The 16268-nt window shown below is 37.4% G+C and overlaps 1 protein-coding gene across 1 annotated transcript in view; it reads left to right on the top strand.

Moving 5' to 3' along the window:
• Positions 1 to 16268, top strand: part of LOC107194024 (FH1/FH2 domain-containing protein 3) — a 164556-nt gene that overhangs the window by 134862 nt on the left and 13426 nt on the right. Inside the window, exon 17 of the mRNA XM_015583584.1 lies at positions 5894 to 6061. Within this exon, the coding sequence (XP_015439070.1) occupies positions 5894 to 6061 (168 nt within the window). The remainder of the gene's footprint in view (positions 1 to 5893; positions 6062 to 16268) is intronic.

Here is a 16268-nt window from a genome sequence, read left to right as displayed (position 1 = left end):
TGCGACTGGTAGGCAGCGTTACCGCGGGAACTCCGCTGGCAGACTCGCGCTCTGATTGGTTGGGTTTTTTCGTTAATATCTCCTTAACAAAGCCTCGGATAATATTTTTGCTAAGAAAAAACTTGTTCCAATTCACCCTCCGAGTGTCCCATTTTCGGGTCGGACAACATTTTTGTTACACCCTGTATACTTGAGGTATAAGTAAAAAGGACGTTATGGGTTACGCCAACACATGTGTGTCGTCTTTGATCCTAATCTCCTCTTTAACCTATACATATCACATTTCAACTTGTGACATTTTTCTGGATGATGGAGATACGTATTGGAAGATATTTTATGCAATAAAATGAAAATTGACAATTTTTTACTCGTGACAGTTTTCTTGTCGGGGTGCGATATGTATGGTCGAATCGGTAGGATAATATAGTGTGGTCTTTGAAGGTTAAGTAGCGTGCGTTTCAACGCAATTTTCTTACCAGAAAACATCCTCGCATTCCCTACTCCATCTTCCAAGAACGATAATCTTCTTCTCGAGGCAACGCAATCGAGTTGCTTGCCATCTCTAACTTCCTCTCAATTTATTTCACATAAACAAGCCTCACATCACCGATAGTTGTTTGGCGGTAAACTGTTGTCTGGAAAATGTGAAAAGGAAAGGAGAGGGGAGAGGGAGCGTTTCGTCCTGGGCCTGCTAGTGGACTCGTCAGTAAGGCTACCTAGCAGACCCTGCCTTAGACGCGGGGATATACGATGGTCGGTTAAGGACGTATATGTATATACGAACGAGGAAGGCTTCAGGTAGTTGCGGGAAAGGTGTCAACTCGGTAGACCTCTGATGGCGAATGTAGGAAGGAAGGTAGTGCCGCCACAGTTGCATGACCCAACTTGGTCTACCGCCATCATGCGACTCCAGGTCTGTTTAGTCTCGTGCACCCTCTTTCACGACCACAGGTATACCAAGACAATGTCGTAAATCCTTCGAAGGACAAATATCGCCAGACTATCCACCTTTCAGTCCATCTAAGACACGGTGACACTAATAGGTATAGGCGGAATTGAAGATGCTAGAATCTTCCATATTATAATTTTCTATTTGGACAGATGTCACTCTTATAATATCCTAAAGTAAGGGTAACCGAGGATAAGCTTACTAGACAAAGGCACGATAATAGTCACGCGGCGTATTAAACACGTCGTATAACAATAAATATTACGGAAAGCAAGTTAGTTAATCGTCGTTTTATAACTAATTATGATATGTTGTTATTATTTATATTTATTAATTAATTGATCGCTGCAAGGAAAGTGTGGGAATGTGGTTAACAAATTATAAGTGACATAAACCTTCCTCGTAACGGGCTGTAAATCTGAGTTCTCGAGAATAGAAACGGTTACATTTTTGTTTAACCTCCGTCAGGATAATTTCGATGGATTCGGAACACTTTAATGAAACGCGTGTTCGGAAAATATTACCGGGGAATACGGTGAAAATAAAGTGGCCGGATTTAAATTCGCGGGAACGTGACCCAGGGGACATTTTATTTCGGTTCACGCGGAGCGGATGAAGATTGTATTCTGAAAGGTTTTCTAGGGGCCACAAGGCTTTACTGAGAACAAACAAACGTTGGATAGTATGATGCGTTGTGATTTTGATATTAACGGTCGGATTTCTAAGGTATGCGGTCCGATGTTTACCTTAGTGCTTTGGCGGCAATCTGTAGACTGGAAAATGTGAAAAGGAAAGGAGAGGGACCGTTTCGTCCTGGGCCTGCTAGTGGACTCGTCAGTAAGGCTACCTAGCAGACCCTGCCTTAGACGCGGGGATATACGATGGTCGGTTAAGGACGTATATATACGAACGAGGAAGGCTTCAGGTAGTTGCGGGAAAGGTGTCAACTCGGTAGCCCTCTGATGGCGAATGTAGGAAGTAGTGCCGACACAGTGCGATTACCGGTAAGCTTGTCAGCTACCTCTTTTGTGCTTAAGTATACACACACACGTCCGTGGGATATACAGGAGATATGACGTACATTAATAGGTTGAACTATATTACCAATCGCCACTGTATAGTCCTGCACTGTGAGGCCTTCTATTGAATCCAAAACTATCGCTTGTTCCTTGGTCGGCTATTGCAATTGTTGCACCATTCTTGCATACGACGTTGAAGGGATGACTTTTGTTGTCGGTATTGCCATATTTCCAGAGAAATCACTGCAGGTGTCTCGGTAGTCACAGACAACTGCAGCTCCTTTCCCTTTTTTAATTTCTTGCTTGGTCTTAGGAAATTTGATGAGCTGTTGCTCCTGTGTGTTCAATTGCTGAACAGTGGGGACACGGGTTTGACTCTTTTGCTTCTGTTATATTCTGTTCTCACTCGCTGCCACTCGCGCGTAAACACGTCTTACCTCTACGAAGGTTGGACACCCATCAACTTTTCTGTTGTATTTATTGCAAAATATGTGAGAGAACTGATTTGTTTTATAATAATATTGTCACTATTGATAGTACGAGTAAATACCTACAAAATTACCAGTTGTTACGTGTTATAATAGTGTTAAAATAGTGTGGTATAATGCCTTGGGCAATTGATTCAAGTTATTATAACACATCACCGTAAAAATCGAGTTTAAGTAAGGAGTTGCTCATATTGAGTCATATAAGAAGAGTAGGTCTGCTTGAATAATCGCGTACGAAAATATGTTCAAAAAGTAACAAGCATACGGGTCCAAACAGATCCGAACACTATTGCTGTACGGACATTACATGGCGTCCGCTTTCCCAGGGTTAAGGGTTAAGTTATGAAATGCTCACTTTTTTCTTTAGTCTTTTTCCACCTTTTAGTGATATTATTAATTCTTTTTTATAATAATCTTCCTTTTAATATAATCTTAGCTCGAAGAAACAACAGAACATTCCGACAGACCCAAGAAACTTAGTACCAGTTCTATAAGACCAATATCGAGTACAGTGTTTTATGTGTCCTTTCTGAATTTCGTTATCCGACTTGCAATTAGATCGATTACGATAGTATATGTATCAATAATGAAGTTGCGCTGTAGTACAATTGTTAAATACCTATCCAGTCTACCGCTTTTACATCTCAATCAGACGACAAATCGTCCCGACCCAGGGCAATCGACTCCTCTATTTTCATATCGAACCGATGAAATCGCGAATCCCGTCAAGACGACGACGGAGGCGAGCTTCCATGAATACGGCCAACTCAATTTACACATTCATGCGATCGCTTGGTATTTCAAACGCGTCGAACGTCAAGCCGTTCGCAGGCTCAGCCTGGCGCGCGGGAATAAAATTGGAGTCATTTAACGTTTTCCCAGCAGTCTGGCTCGAGCAACGAATACCGGACCGCGAAAGCTCAGTAGTCGGCGACATTCAGTACTAACTAGGTTGACCGCATCGAGAAACTTCGCTCTCTCTTTTCCCTTCGTTCATGGAAATTCCGTTGGTTGCTCACCCCCTTCGACCCCTCCCTCTCACCGTCGGTTTTGCCTCTTTTTCGCCGTTCTTCGTGTGCCCTCCTGGTACACGCTTCGTATCGGATTTACACAGCCAGAGAGACAGCCAATGGAGGCTTCTTTCAGCCCGAGTTTCAAAGAACCTCTCAAAGGAACTCTCCCCGTGCTTTCGACGGCTTCGAAGTTTCCACCCTGCGGACTGGGAAGTAGAAAGACTGTTCCGTGAAGAGTTAGCCCGAGAGCTGCTACAAGAGAAGAAGAATGGCCCCGCGCCGTGATCCGCGCGAAGGCTCTCTCCGCAAGGACGAAAATATATGTTGGGAATTGTTAATGATGAAAGGGTCGCATATTATTCGGCAGAATGTAGTCCGGTGTCGATAGTATTTTATTGTTTAACGCACTTTTGTCCTTTGAGAGTTTTCGGAGGTTTCTTCTTTCCAAGTAGAGAAAGTGGAAGGTAACTGTGCTTAGCGGGTTCGTCTACAAGGCGTAGCAAAGGATTAAGAAATTGGTAAATGCGATGTTAGATAGGACAGCATTGTAGGGGCGGTCCGATTATCGCTCGGAGTCATCAGTACTAGTAATGGGCTCTGTAGCACTGCGAGTCGTTTCGAATATACATACACTGGGCGTCAAAATTAAGAGACCAGTTGGAGACGTTGGCTTGTAACGTTAGTACTGCGCACCGTCTCCCTGGCAGAGGCCAGGGTACTCATCTCATTACACGGCGAGAAGATGCGATGGAAAGAAAGAAGTTCGGTAAAAAAAAAAGCAAATTAGATTCAGTAAAAAAAGAGTGCATCTATCACAATAACTAAGGAAGAGTAGGATGTACACAGCATCTGCACTCTCTCATTACTTCGCATTGTGCACTTTTTGTCATTGCGAAGAGATTGGCTAGAAATGTGTTTGCTAAATTTCTGAAATCTCTCTTTTCTTCTAAAATAAAGTGAAAACTAAAAAAAAACAGATCATAACAGTTCAAACGCTGCGAAATCGTTTTAAAGAGGAAACGTACCGCAAAAGAGTTATTCGCCAATTTTTCAGACCATATCGCAAGTTTCACTATCGAGGGCATAGGGTAAAAAAAATCAGATCAGTTCGGCCTTCGGCACAGGGGTTACGTGTACTTTTAACTTGACAAGAACGTGGACACATGGAAGATTCCACGATTTTTGTTGAAATGGCATCGTGTTTTGTGAAAAATGGTAATTATGCAATATTTTACGTTATTTTGAAATGGACTGTATACGACGAAGAAAAATTTTAACAAGTTGGCAACTGAAGGCCTTTAAAGAGAAATCTCTCAGCTTTCGAAAATTCTTTTGGAATTTTCTATACGATCATGCGTTTGCAAGTTACAGGCGCTCAAAGTGGAAAGTGCCTTTTCTGATATGATGACGAATAACTCAGCCAATAAAAATTGTACAACAAAATTAAAAAAACAAAATTAAAGAGAAAAGTTTGCTCTCTAAAAGTATTCCATTGGGATTACCAGAAAAAATTTTATTTGGCCCACGCATCCTCTCAAAGTTGACCAACATTTTTTAACATTCGCTTGCTACGCTTTATCTTTAAAAAAAAAGGAACAAACTATATGAAAATAATTTTTGAATTCCCGATTCAAAAACTAGAAACTTCAGACTACAAAATGGTCGTATACAATATTTTTTATAACTATTTTTCGCGGAGATATAGTCATTTGAAAATTACCCATATTTTCGGCAAATTTTAGTGTGGTCCCTTAATTTTAACGCCCAGTGTAGATATACATTGACGAACGTACTCGGCTTCCGCTAGAAGGAAAAGCTGCGTAGCGGAAGAGCCTCCTACCACTTGGTAAATGAATTTCGAGTACTGAAATAAATGTTAAACCGAATGTTAATTTGGCATAATTTTCAGTAACTCCCCAGACCAAGACATAGGAGGCCCTTCTCCACGCCACTTTTTTCCGCTAGCGGACGTCGAGTTTGCTCGTCAATGTGGCGAAAAAATCGATCCTTTGGTTTCCTGTGTTCTGTGCAAACTGTGACTCGTTTATAGTTTTTGGACAACAATCTCGTGATACAAAGTTTCTGTAATATTTCTGCCCATAACGCTGTGACTAAAACATAGTCTCTTTAATCTTACGTATTCTGAACAATATTTTTCAGTCTTCTGAAAAAGCCTGTTACCATTATTATTATCACTGTTGCCGTTGCTACTGTAACTACCGCGTTGCGATTATTTCATTTACTCTTAACATTAGCATTACCATTCGCCGTCATCGCCGCTAACAATAACTATTACCTTCATCGTTATTAGTTCAGCGGTGCCATAATAGTTACCATTATGATTGCCACTGCTGCAACTGATAATTACCATTAAGGTTATTCTTTGTATAGCTGTCCTAACACGTCGAAAAATTCTTGTTTCAGGACGAACCTCGTTGGGTCCGCTGCTCCGCGAGGAGAATACCAATGGTAACCTGACAGACGGTGACGATGAGCTGCTGGAATCGTTGGTGAAGACCGCGACGAAGACTCCAGCGACGAGAACGACGCCCAGGGAGCGCAAGAGGACCAGACACGCCGATCGTAAGTCTTGTAAGTGTGATCCCCGCACCCTGCACTTGGCCTCCCTTCTTCCACGTTGATCGATCCTGTCACGTTCTTGGAAGATCGATCACAGGATCTCTTCCGGTGGCTTCCAGTTCCTTCGAGCAATACATTTGTGGACCGATTTTAACGACAACTCATTAGTCTGTTATTGAGCTTACTCGCGAATTACTACTCGTGGACCATTATTCACTGTGAAACAGAATACACTTGATCGATAATGCGACTTTATTGGGAAATAGCAGAAGTTTCTTACGACCGGGTGCAAGGGTCCTCTTGAACCCTTACTTTATGCATAGAATCAAGACTTGGGTATGACTTATAGATATTTTTTTATATTAATGTTCTTCTTAAATAAAGATATGTGTTTCGTTTTATTTGGTTGTGGTTTCTTCTGTGTTATCGAACTGATAGTACAACTCGAAAGGATGCAATTATACGTGATTCTGAGTTGAAATTGTAGAATAAAGTTTGTTTTCTTAGTTTTTATTCTCGTGTACGTTGGCATGCACTGTTCACTAGCGTGTCTGACAACTGCTTGGTATTTCTACTTATTTTAATTTAAATGAACATTAGCAGTGTTACAATATTACTCGTTTCCTGTAATGATCTACCACAAACTTATGGAAAACGTTTACATCAAAGGAACACAAATAATACCATAATATGATCAGTAGACTGCAGATTTTTATTGTCTATTTTACAAAAACTGGCATCAAACAGAAATTCCTTTATTTTATTAAGGATACTATTAGGTTCCAAATAAAACAAATACATCATCAAGGTTCATTAAATATGTTTGTATCCTAAAATTTAGACAATCATATTCGCTATAAATGCATAAAATCTGCAGTCTAATAATCAATTTTTCTTTCAAGTAGAAGTGGCTTCTTCTTAATGAATAGTGAAGTTTGGTTTTTTGAAATACCAAGCCCCTTATTAATAAGTATTATTCTACATTTCTTACTTATTTTGTCATGGAGGATTACCCTATCTCGAGTCTGTATCGCCAGGTAATACCCTCCAGTTCGTGTATACGGGTAAATGATCGATTATTGTATAAATAGTTCTGAATTATTCATGTACATTGTCAATGGTAATTCTATTGGGGTCAATTGTTTAGATTGACGGCATGAATATGTAAATAATAGTGTCAATCAGAAATTAATTTAACAGTTTACACATAAAGAAACGATATTCCGTGGCCCACAAATTTGTTCACAAGAAGATTGTCAAATTTATTTAATGAAATTACGTATCAAGCTACGAATATTATATCAAAATTATGATAAATTTATCAAAATATGTGTATACATATATCATTATATGCATAAAAGATTTTAACGCTTGATTCTTGTACAGGGTGTCCCAAAATAGCTTCGATTCCCGGAAGTGAAGGGTTCCTGGGATGATTTGAAACAAGTTCTTCCTTAGCAAAAATATTATCCGAGGCTTTCAGAGCGCAAGTCTGCCGGTTGATTGGTCAGGGTGTTTTAGTTAATATCTCGTTAACAAAGCCTCGGATAACATTTTTGCTAAGGAAAACTTGGGTCATATCATCCCACGAACCCCTCATTTCCGGCAGTCGAAGCTATTTTGGGACACTCTGTATGTGGACAAATGTGCGAGTCAATGCATATTTTCTAGTACTCATCAATAAAAATCAAAAAAGTTTTTTTTCTCATTTGTGCAGGTAATTTATTTCTTAAGATTTTGTCAGTTGAGATTCAAGGGATGAGACGTTCTATTGATAGCAACAGGAAGCGCTGGCTTAAAAACGTATTAAAATTAATTTAAAAACATCCAGTCGGGTGGCGATTCCCCCTTGGGATGCAAATGCTTGCGCATTTTCATTTGTATCCTTGGGGGGAAATCTCCCCATTAAAGCTGCTTTACCCTCGGCTCTGTTTGGTGCGTTGAAACGATTTTCTAGCGTGTAATTATTAGCAATTTTCTTTGCTCGTTTTGCTGATTTATTTCCCGAAGCGTTCACCCTCGCAGACGTGTCGAGCCAGGGCTCCCAAGGAAGCCGCGGAATTTCAATTCGTGTTAAAATTAATTTAAAAATTAACGTTTCTGCCCCAGAGAGCTCGCGTCGCGTCGTTTAATTCTCACTGATTACTCGAAAAAATATTGTGGCTTCCAGTGAACTGGAAAGATTATCAGAAAAATCAACAAATTTATATCCATGAAGGTTAACATTGTCGTATTAGTGACATATTTCAAAATGTTAATACAGGATACTGATTCTCTAACTGCAATGAAATCAATTATTTTTTACAAAGTCTTTATTTTACCTTTACGATCATTAAACTCCGGATCTTAGTGACATATTACATTTATAGAAAGGAATTCGAAAAGACAGTAGTTGAGCAGAAATTAATAGTTTATTAATTGTTTACCTAAAGGAATTTATTGGATTAGCTAGAGTTTACTAAAATTTAGTTTTATATGTAAGCTCTAGGATCAAAAAAAGTAGATTCGATGAAAGAATTTCCATTCTACTTAATAGAACAAACATAATTTCCGTGTAACTTCTGTGAAATTGTCGCACAAAAAATACGGTTTTTCAATCCATTTTTAAAAGCTTTAATAATAGGATTAGGAAGCTCGTAATTGGTTGGCAAGAGTGTCAATTCAAATTGATCTCATTTCGATTAAATATCGTCGTGTCAAGATACGTTATAACCGATTAAACTTTGCATTTCAAAAACAACATGTATTATGTAATGATCGATTATTTTTCTAAAATGAGAGCACTTTTAGAGAAATTTAAATTGGGATGAACTGTGAGTAGTCTGTTTAGAACAGCAGCCAAGGCCGATCCCGCGGCATTCTAACGCGTCTGTTATATCCCGCTCAGACGCATTTTATCTGCGAAATATTTCATACGACTGCAAATGGGGTCCTCGAGTAAATTTGCGTTGTCGCTTGAAACATTCGGTCCATAAATAGAGGCTCGCGACGCGGCGATCGATAAGCGGAAGTTTGGAGCCAAAATTCTGAACGCCAGTGATCGAGGTCGACGCTTGTAGCGACGTTCCCCCCTCGATCTTCTTTGAACTCTTCTCATGCACCTTAATAGCACCATTCTTCCTTCCTCTATCCTCTCATACTCAAACGCATACGTATGTAATTCTGTTATCATAAAAACGATTAACTAGTACGATAAGAATTGGAAGCTTTAGATTCTTGCACATCAAATTCTCGTATGGACATTTCTGTTAATCAAGTTTTAGAGACGCGTAAGCTTGGTAAAATAGAATTTATAAATGAATACTCCATTTAATTTATAAATGATGCCTGTTCGTTATATTGTCATTTAAGTATTTATCGAATTGAACTTGTACATTACAAGCGAACAAAGAAGTAGTGGTGGTATCTATCTATTTATTGAATCGTCTTAATATTGGGTGATGTTAATGTTACGTTGTGAAATTATTCTGTTACTTTTTAATGTTGTATAAAAATATGAAAAGTGACTTTTTTTATCAAGTATATGATAGTTTTAGTTTCTATATTTAAAAAAAACATTTTTTATACTTTGGCTAGTACGGACGATCTTGTGTAAGAATAATACCAGTAGCTTATTTGTTGATTCTTTAAATTAATTCAATAGTGAATTATTTTGTTAACAGTTTAATAGATGTACAAAGATCTAGAAATTCAAGAAAATCCCTGATTACTATTTTTAAAGAAAATTATTTCTTTGCTGTGATATGACTTATTTTCAACGATACATCAAATGAAGCTACACTACAAGTGAAAGCATTGCACAAAAATTTATTTTTAGTTTTTAAAAGAATCTCTATACTCATGGTCCAAAATAGTAAGAACAGAATTGTATGGATTACAATATTTCATTCTTTTCAGACACACGCATAACAAACGACCGAATCCTTTTGAAGAACATAACATATTTTTAAAATATAAACGAAAACTTCTTTGCTAATCTTTACTCTTGAATTACGAGTTTATTTTCACGAAATTAAAATTCATTAATATAATCAGTCATTCATAAAATCCGAACAATTCCTTTTTACCAATATACAGCAAAATAATGAAAGGAAATAATTCTAGTTTAACTTTTTAGTGTAGTTTAGTTGTATTTAATTTTTCTTTTAACGTCGTGAAATTCAAGTAACGGCAAAAGGAGGAAATTTCATGTGTATGAACTTGAAGCCCCGAAAGTAACTATCCCTCAAGGATTGACGTGGAAATTTCACGTAACCTCCGGCGAGAATAAATAAATTGTCTGGAGAATATCAAAGTTCTGTGCTATGGGTCATGTAGGTCGTGGAGCTCTCAGAACTTTTTCAGGCAACATCTGCGGTGCCCGTTTTTGTTTAAACGGTCCCCTTTCACGGAAAGAAGCTCCCACGGTTTAGCGAAAGTGACATTTGCATTTTATATTGCGGCCATTCATTTTTCGAACGCGCTGTTTTTCGAGAGCTCGCGATTTTTGTGAGCTGGGGAAAGACTTATTTTTATTCGAAGGCTAAAAGCGTTTCGTTGCGATGTGTTGAAAAAATATATATCTGTACATATATATATATATTCTCAAAGCTAGCGCCTTTTCAATAGATATTTAGCGTGACGAACGCGCATAAAGCAGGCAGGGGATAACAATGCAGAACACAGAATGTCCATTTTCCTAGTCGCGTGGACTTTACCAGGTAGACGTTGGAATATAGTGACAATGTAAATTAAATTACGTGAAAGAGCGTAACGGAATGTGGAAGTTAATTAAATGGATAATCAGTTTTCAGTTCTACGATGATTTCTGTGGAACTTGTGCTTTCACAGATAAAACGAATAATTTTGCTAATAATAGAATGTATCGATACATTACCAACAATTCGTTACTAGATTATAAAATCCTAAATTGTTTCAAATGTACTAGTACACAGAGTGCAAAAGAATTTATAGTACAACAGAAATGCAAATGATTCTATGTGTAAAAATAAAGGAAAAATGATCCATATAACTTTGTCATAGATTTCAATTTTGAGATAATCAAGCTTTTAAGTTTTGTCAGCGTTTCTTCTTCTAAATACGACTAGTGAAACGTCTACCTACCTGTATTACTTACTGTTTTGTATAAAAGATTTGTAATTACATGACATTATCTATCTTCCATCGATCTTGGATAATAACTGTACCCCATTCTCTATGTGTAGAATCATTAGGATAAATGAAAGTAAAAAGTAAATGACTAAAGACGATCGATTTTTTTCTTTTACACGCTTTCGATTTATTCTTACACATACAATCTACTATCACTTGTAGAATTTTACAGTCAATTTTCAGTCATGTACTATTTTATAGTACTTCGATATAAAACAACAGTCTTTTCAGAAGTGTGCAGAACTTTAAGATGCAATTAAAATTTTTCAACTTCAATTTCTTTCGTGTAATTAAGTTTTCTATTTCTTTTACATTTAACAAGCCTAAAAGAAGATAGATAAATATTCTCGGATTTCCATCAAAATTGGCTTTGAGAGTGAATCGTACGCGTCCCCCGAGAGAGTTACATCGTTCTCGCGGCTCCCCGATCGCGATTCCCCGATGGTCGAATTTTTCGCATCGTCGCTCTCTCTGGCAGACGTAATCCTTGACGCAGCAGCCTGAATCTGTTCGTAATCCGCTGGTCGAGACCGATCGACCGTGTCTGCGCCGCGAGACACACATATGACAAGCCCGTTTGATGCCCAACAAGGGCCGATATTCTTTTAACTTTCTCCCAACCACCGTTACCATTCGATTTTCGCAAAACTATCACCTCTTTCTCCGTTAATTTTCTGTCGTATTTTATTTGAAATTACCCAGAGATTTTTACGACTTACACAAAAAGTTTAACTCGAATTTTTCAACGCATTTTGTCAGCTTTATTCTTTTGTGAAATGTGAATTATGCACGTACTTAGGAGATTGCTTTTTTTCGAAGTAAAGTGACTAAAAATCGTACGCTTTGTTTCAATGATTTTTGTCGATAGGAGTCTAAGACGCCACAGACTAGATATGAAGAAATCAGTGTATGTTAGAAAGAAACAAAAATTCAAATTGGTTGAGAAACAAAGCAAAGGATGGTAATAATGTGTAAATAGTCGTAGAAATGTATGATAGTATTAATTAATCGTACGGGTACTTTAGACTAGTCGAACTCGTCATACGTTTTTTGTATACCGAAGTGCAGAATGACGTAATTGGATCATATCGCGAAATACAGAAAAAAATGATATCCGGCCCATTCTGAAAGTTGCTTCAAATTAAATGGACACGTAATCGATTAAGATATTTCTTGAAACTGGTATCTCAAAAGAATATCAGTTAAGAGAATGGCACTTATGATTAGAACTTACATCTATGTTATTTTGATTGGCACAAAAAAATACCTGAGTAAAAAAGTATTTGCGTATTTTTGTCAGTGTAATATTATATCGAACAAGAGAAGCAATTTAACCATGAATATTAATGTGATTTTCAAAGAAGGTCCAACGTACACGTTTGTTTTTGTCTTTTCAAAAGTCGAAAGAATCTTTGTTTTAATACAACAAGAATTATACGCTTAATCTTCGCAAATTATGACTTTTGGAACTAAGATAGTCTTCGACACGGTACCTACAGGGTGTCTCGGCTAACTTGATCACCTCGAATAATGACTTAACAGTACACCCCATGAAAATTTTGAGGCGCCGAATTTAAATGATATCAAGGGGCACATCTTATAAGCTACGTGCTTTTTTGTGGGTGGAGACATTTTAGACATTTCAACGTCACCTTGATTTTTTTTAATGGAATTAGAGTAAAAATATGTTGACCTTCATACGTCCAAAATCTAATAGTTAACAACATATTTACCAAATAATCACTGTATTGAAATCGCTGTATGGAAGTTGATGGACATCAGTACCGAGCACCTATAGCTTCCAGATAGTAAGTACATAGTACGTATTAAATATTATTTTGTCAATATCTCGTTAATTATTAGGTTTAAGACGTATGAAGGCCAACACATGAAATGCCTCCACCCACAAAAAAGGCACGTGCCTTATAAGATGTGCCCCTTGATGCTATTTAAGTTCCATGCATCAAAGTTTGCATAAAGTATATATGTACATATTTATTTCTTAGAAAAAAGTAACCTGTGCCTTGTAAATTGTTTTCGTACCATTAGTATTAAAAAAGATTTTTTTTCCCTAAGGTTCTAACACTAAATGATTCGTTTATATTAAGAAAAAGTCACATGTATTCAACCTCGAAATATACAATTTATCGTAAAATGGTAGCTCCAAAGAAAATAAAATACAATGGGATGCGCTGAACATAAAACAGCCGAGGCGGCGATAAGTGCTTGAAAAGGGGTTATCGGCCGAAAGTCGAAGAATCGAATCGCGTTGAGGGAAATTTAACAATTGTCGTTCGGTTAACATGCGTACAAGTAATTTATAGGGCGTGCTTTACATCCGGGGAAAGCTGTACTCTCGTTTTCCCTTTCCCCCTCATTTTCTCCCCTTTGTCCCGAATTATCCAGTTTAAGGTGGCGTAGCAAGGGGTGTGGTGATGGCTTTACTATACACACACATACGCATATGTATATCGGTACATATAAGCGTGTATGCTCCACGAAAATGTTAAACCAGGCTTCACTGTTAATGAAAGAGTTAATAGAACGGAATTTTCCAAGAGATGTGAATTTAGTCTTTATTTGTATTTAACTTCGACATTCAGGGACTTTTCACTTTCTTATTAGTTTATGTGGGGATTAATGCATTTAACGTTGTTATTACAATTAAGAGCGACAGAGTTCTCTTTAGATTGATTTCTTTCTATTAAAGTGGTAATTCAAATTATTGCAATAAGCATTTTTTCGATTTGTTTTGTAGTTTACGAGTTACGAGCGAATAAGTAAAAGGGGCGCTTCGGATAAAAAGGGTGGTATCTCCCTTAACGTCTAAAAGTGGCACCAACAAAGTACGGAAAAATTCATGGGTTGGTCTTATAAACAATTGAGCAAAGTTACAAAAAAAGTCGGCTTGTGTAACTTTGCGAACGTCCCTTGTCAGTGACCTCTACGACATTCAGGGTACTAATTTTATTAAATCTTTGTCAGACACGTGGTGATGATTTCTAACTGGATTTAACACACATAAATGCTATTTGTTTTCTTTAAGTCGATGTAAAGTACCGATTCGCTGGTATTAATATTTAGTATTTACAGTAAATGTACACTTGCAATAAGAATGGAATTCCTTTTATGTCTGAGAAATTATTAACGGGCCGTCTAGAGACTGCGGTGGTCCAAAAATCGTAAGGTTAATCGTGAAACCTGGTTTCATATTTCAGTCGATGGTGTATGTACAGGGTGTTAAAAAAACGGTCTAAAACATTACGGGCTTATAGTAGTCCCTGACAGGAGTACAAAATTATCTAATCAACATGGGTCCTAAAATCAATCCTTTTGGTGTAAAATTAACTTTTATATTTACCAACCTTCAATATCGTCTCTTCGTAACATATTAAATGTAAATAGAAAAATTGGTTTAATAGTCGATTAATTCAAGGTTCGTATAACCACATGCAATATGAGATAAGGGAGAAATATCTGAAAATGTACGGCGATCTATGATCCGTAGGTATGAATTTCGTATTGCACTAGAAGGAAGACGTATCGAACATCTGTAACAAATGTTAAAATAGACTTCTGTATTTCTCATCGAAAGGATTGATTTTAGGACCTATGTTGATTAGAGATTTTTTACTTCACTGGGTGAGTATTATGAGCACCTACAGTCTGCTTTTGTCCAACACCCTGCATATGCTCGTGTGTATGTATGTATATACACGTATAAACCGGTGGCGGTTGCTAACGGGCTTGCCTAGCGTTCTTCCCTTCCTCTTTTTTTCTGTCTGACAGTGAAGCGATCGCGCACCCGAGAGAACAACACCACGCCGGAAGGGTACCAACCCTGAAGGGCTACTGATCGTGACCGACGCGATGAAGGTTCGCTGGTTTTTCGATTAAACAGAAGTTCTTTTTTTTCTTCTCTTCTTTTCTCTATTTCTTTATGTATTTCTTGCCTCCCCCTGCTCTATTCTGGCCTTGTCTTGCGTAATACCCGTGGTTGTTGCTTGTTTCTTCCCGCCTCGACATGCTTGTCGGCCTTTCTTTGTCCCTTCTCGCATGAAACTGTTTTTAATGCACGTTTGTGATTGGACTGAAATATTTTCACCATTTATTTCTTTATCGAACTGCTTTGTTTTGAGATGTTTTATGCATACAGGTGTCTCATTTTATAGATTTGTTGTGCAGGTTCAGTTTTGCTGAGCTTTGATATTGACGAGTGTTTGTTAGCATTTGAATGTTTTATTCTATTCATTTTTGTAGTGTTTTAAGAGAATTTAGTCCGTCACTTGACAACCGAGGTGAGCCTTTTTAAATTTTCTTGAGAAATGAATTATTCAAAGAGATTACTTTGAAGGTGTGAAATTCATATTTTAATGTTTATTAATAGAAAAAACGTCTTACAATTAGATCTAATTGGTGAAGGAATATTATATTATTTCTCGTACATTCGTAATAAACTCATTATACAAGATATTTGTTTTACATCGGTTTACCTTAATAAAATTTATGTCTTCAACTGGACACATCAGAATAATTAAAATTACATAATATCTTTATGCTAGTATCATACTTGTATTTTCTTTAATTCCAGTACCAGCCTAACCTTTTCTAATAAAATGTATCGGAAAGTATTTTTGACACACCTTACAGTCAACTCAGTGCAGAAATTAACAATCAATGTTATAAAATTAAATATGTATGCTTGTGTTACTCCAAAATAGTTATAGGAATCTTCGATTCCATGTGACCAATCTCAAAATACTGAACACTGGCCGATACTATCTCCATTTGGAAAATCTTAAAGATGTATGAAATACAATGACTTAACTCGAACTGAAAGATTAAAAATTCCTCTGCTTTTTAAGTCGAGTCCATGCATGAGTAATCAGAAGACGAATTAGATAAAGGAAATACTTTTCAGAGTCAGTGAATTTCGGATTTTCATTACAAGTTCAGGTCTTGATACGCTTTCAAAGCTATCGTTTCGCGATTTAGGCAGTGTGGTTGAATCAGCTGTGTCTTACGCGGGGGTTAAGTGAAAAGTTTGCGTCTTGTGTGTAACCTACGA

Source organism: Dufourea novaeangliae, unplaced genomic scaffold, assembly GCF_001272555.1.
Source record: "Dufourea novaeangliae isolate 0120121106 unplaced genomic scaffold, ASM127255v1 scaffold1, whole genome shotgun sequence".
Classification (NCBI taxonomy): domain Eukaryota; kingdom Metazoa; phylum Arthropoda; class Insecta; order Hymenoptera; family Halictidae; genus Dufourea; species Dufourea novaeangliae.
The sequence above is the reverse complement of the archived record's forward strand: the minus strand, read 5'-3'. Positions and strand labels throughout refer to the sequence as shown.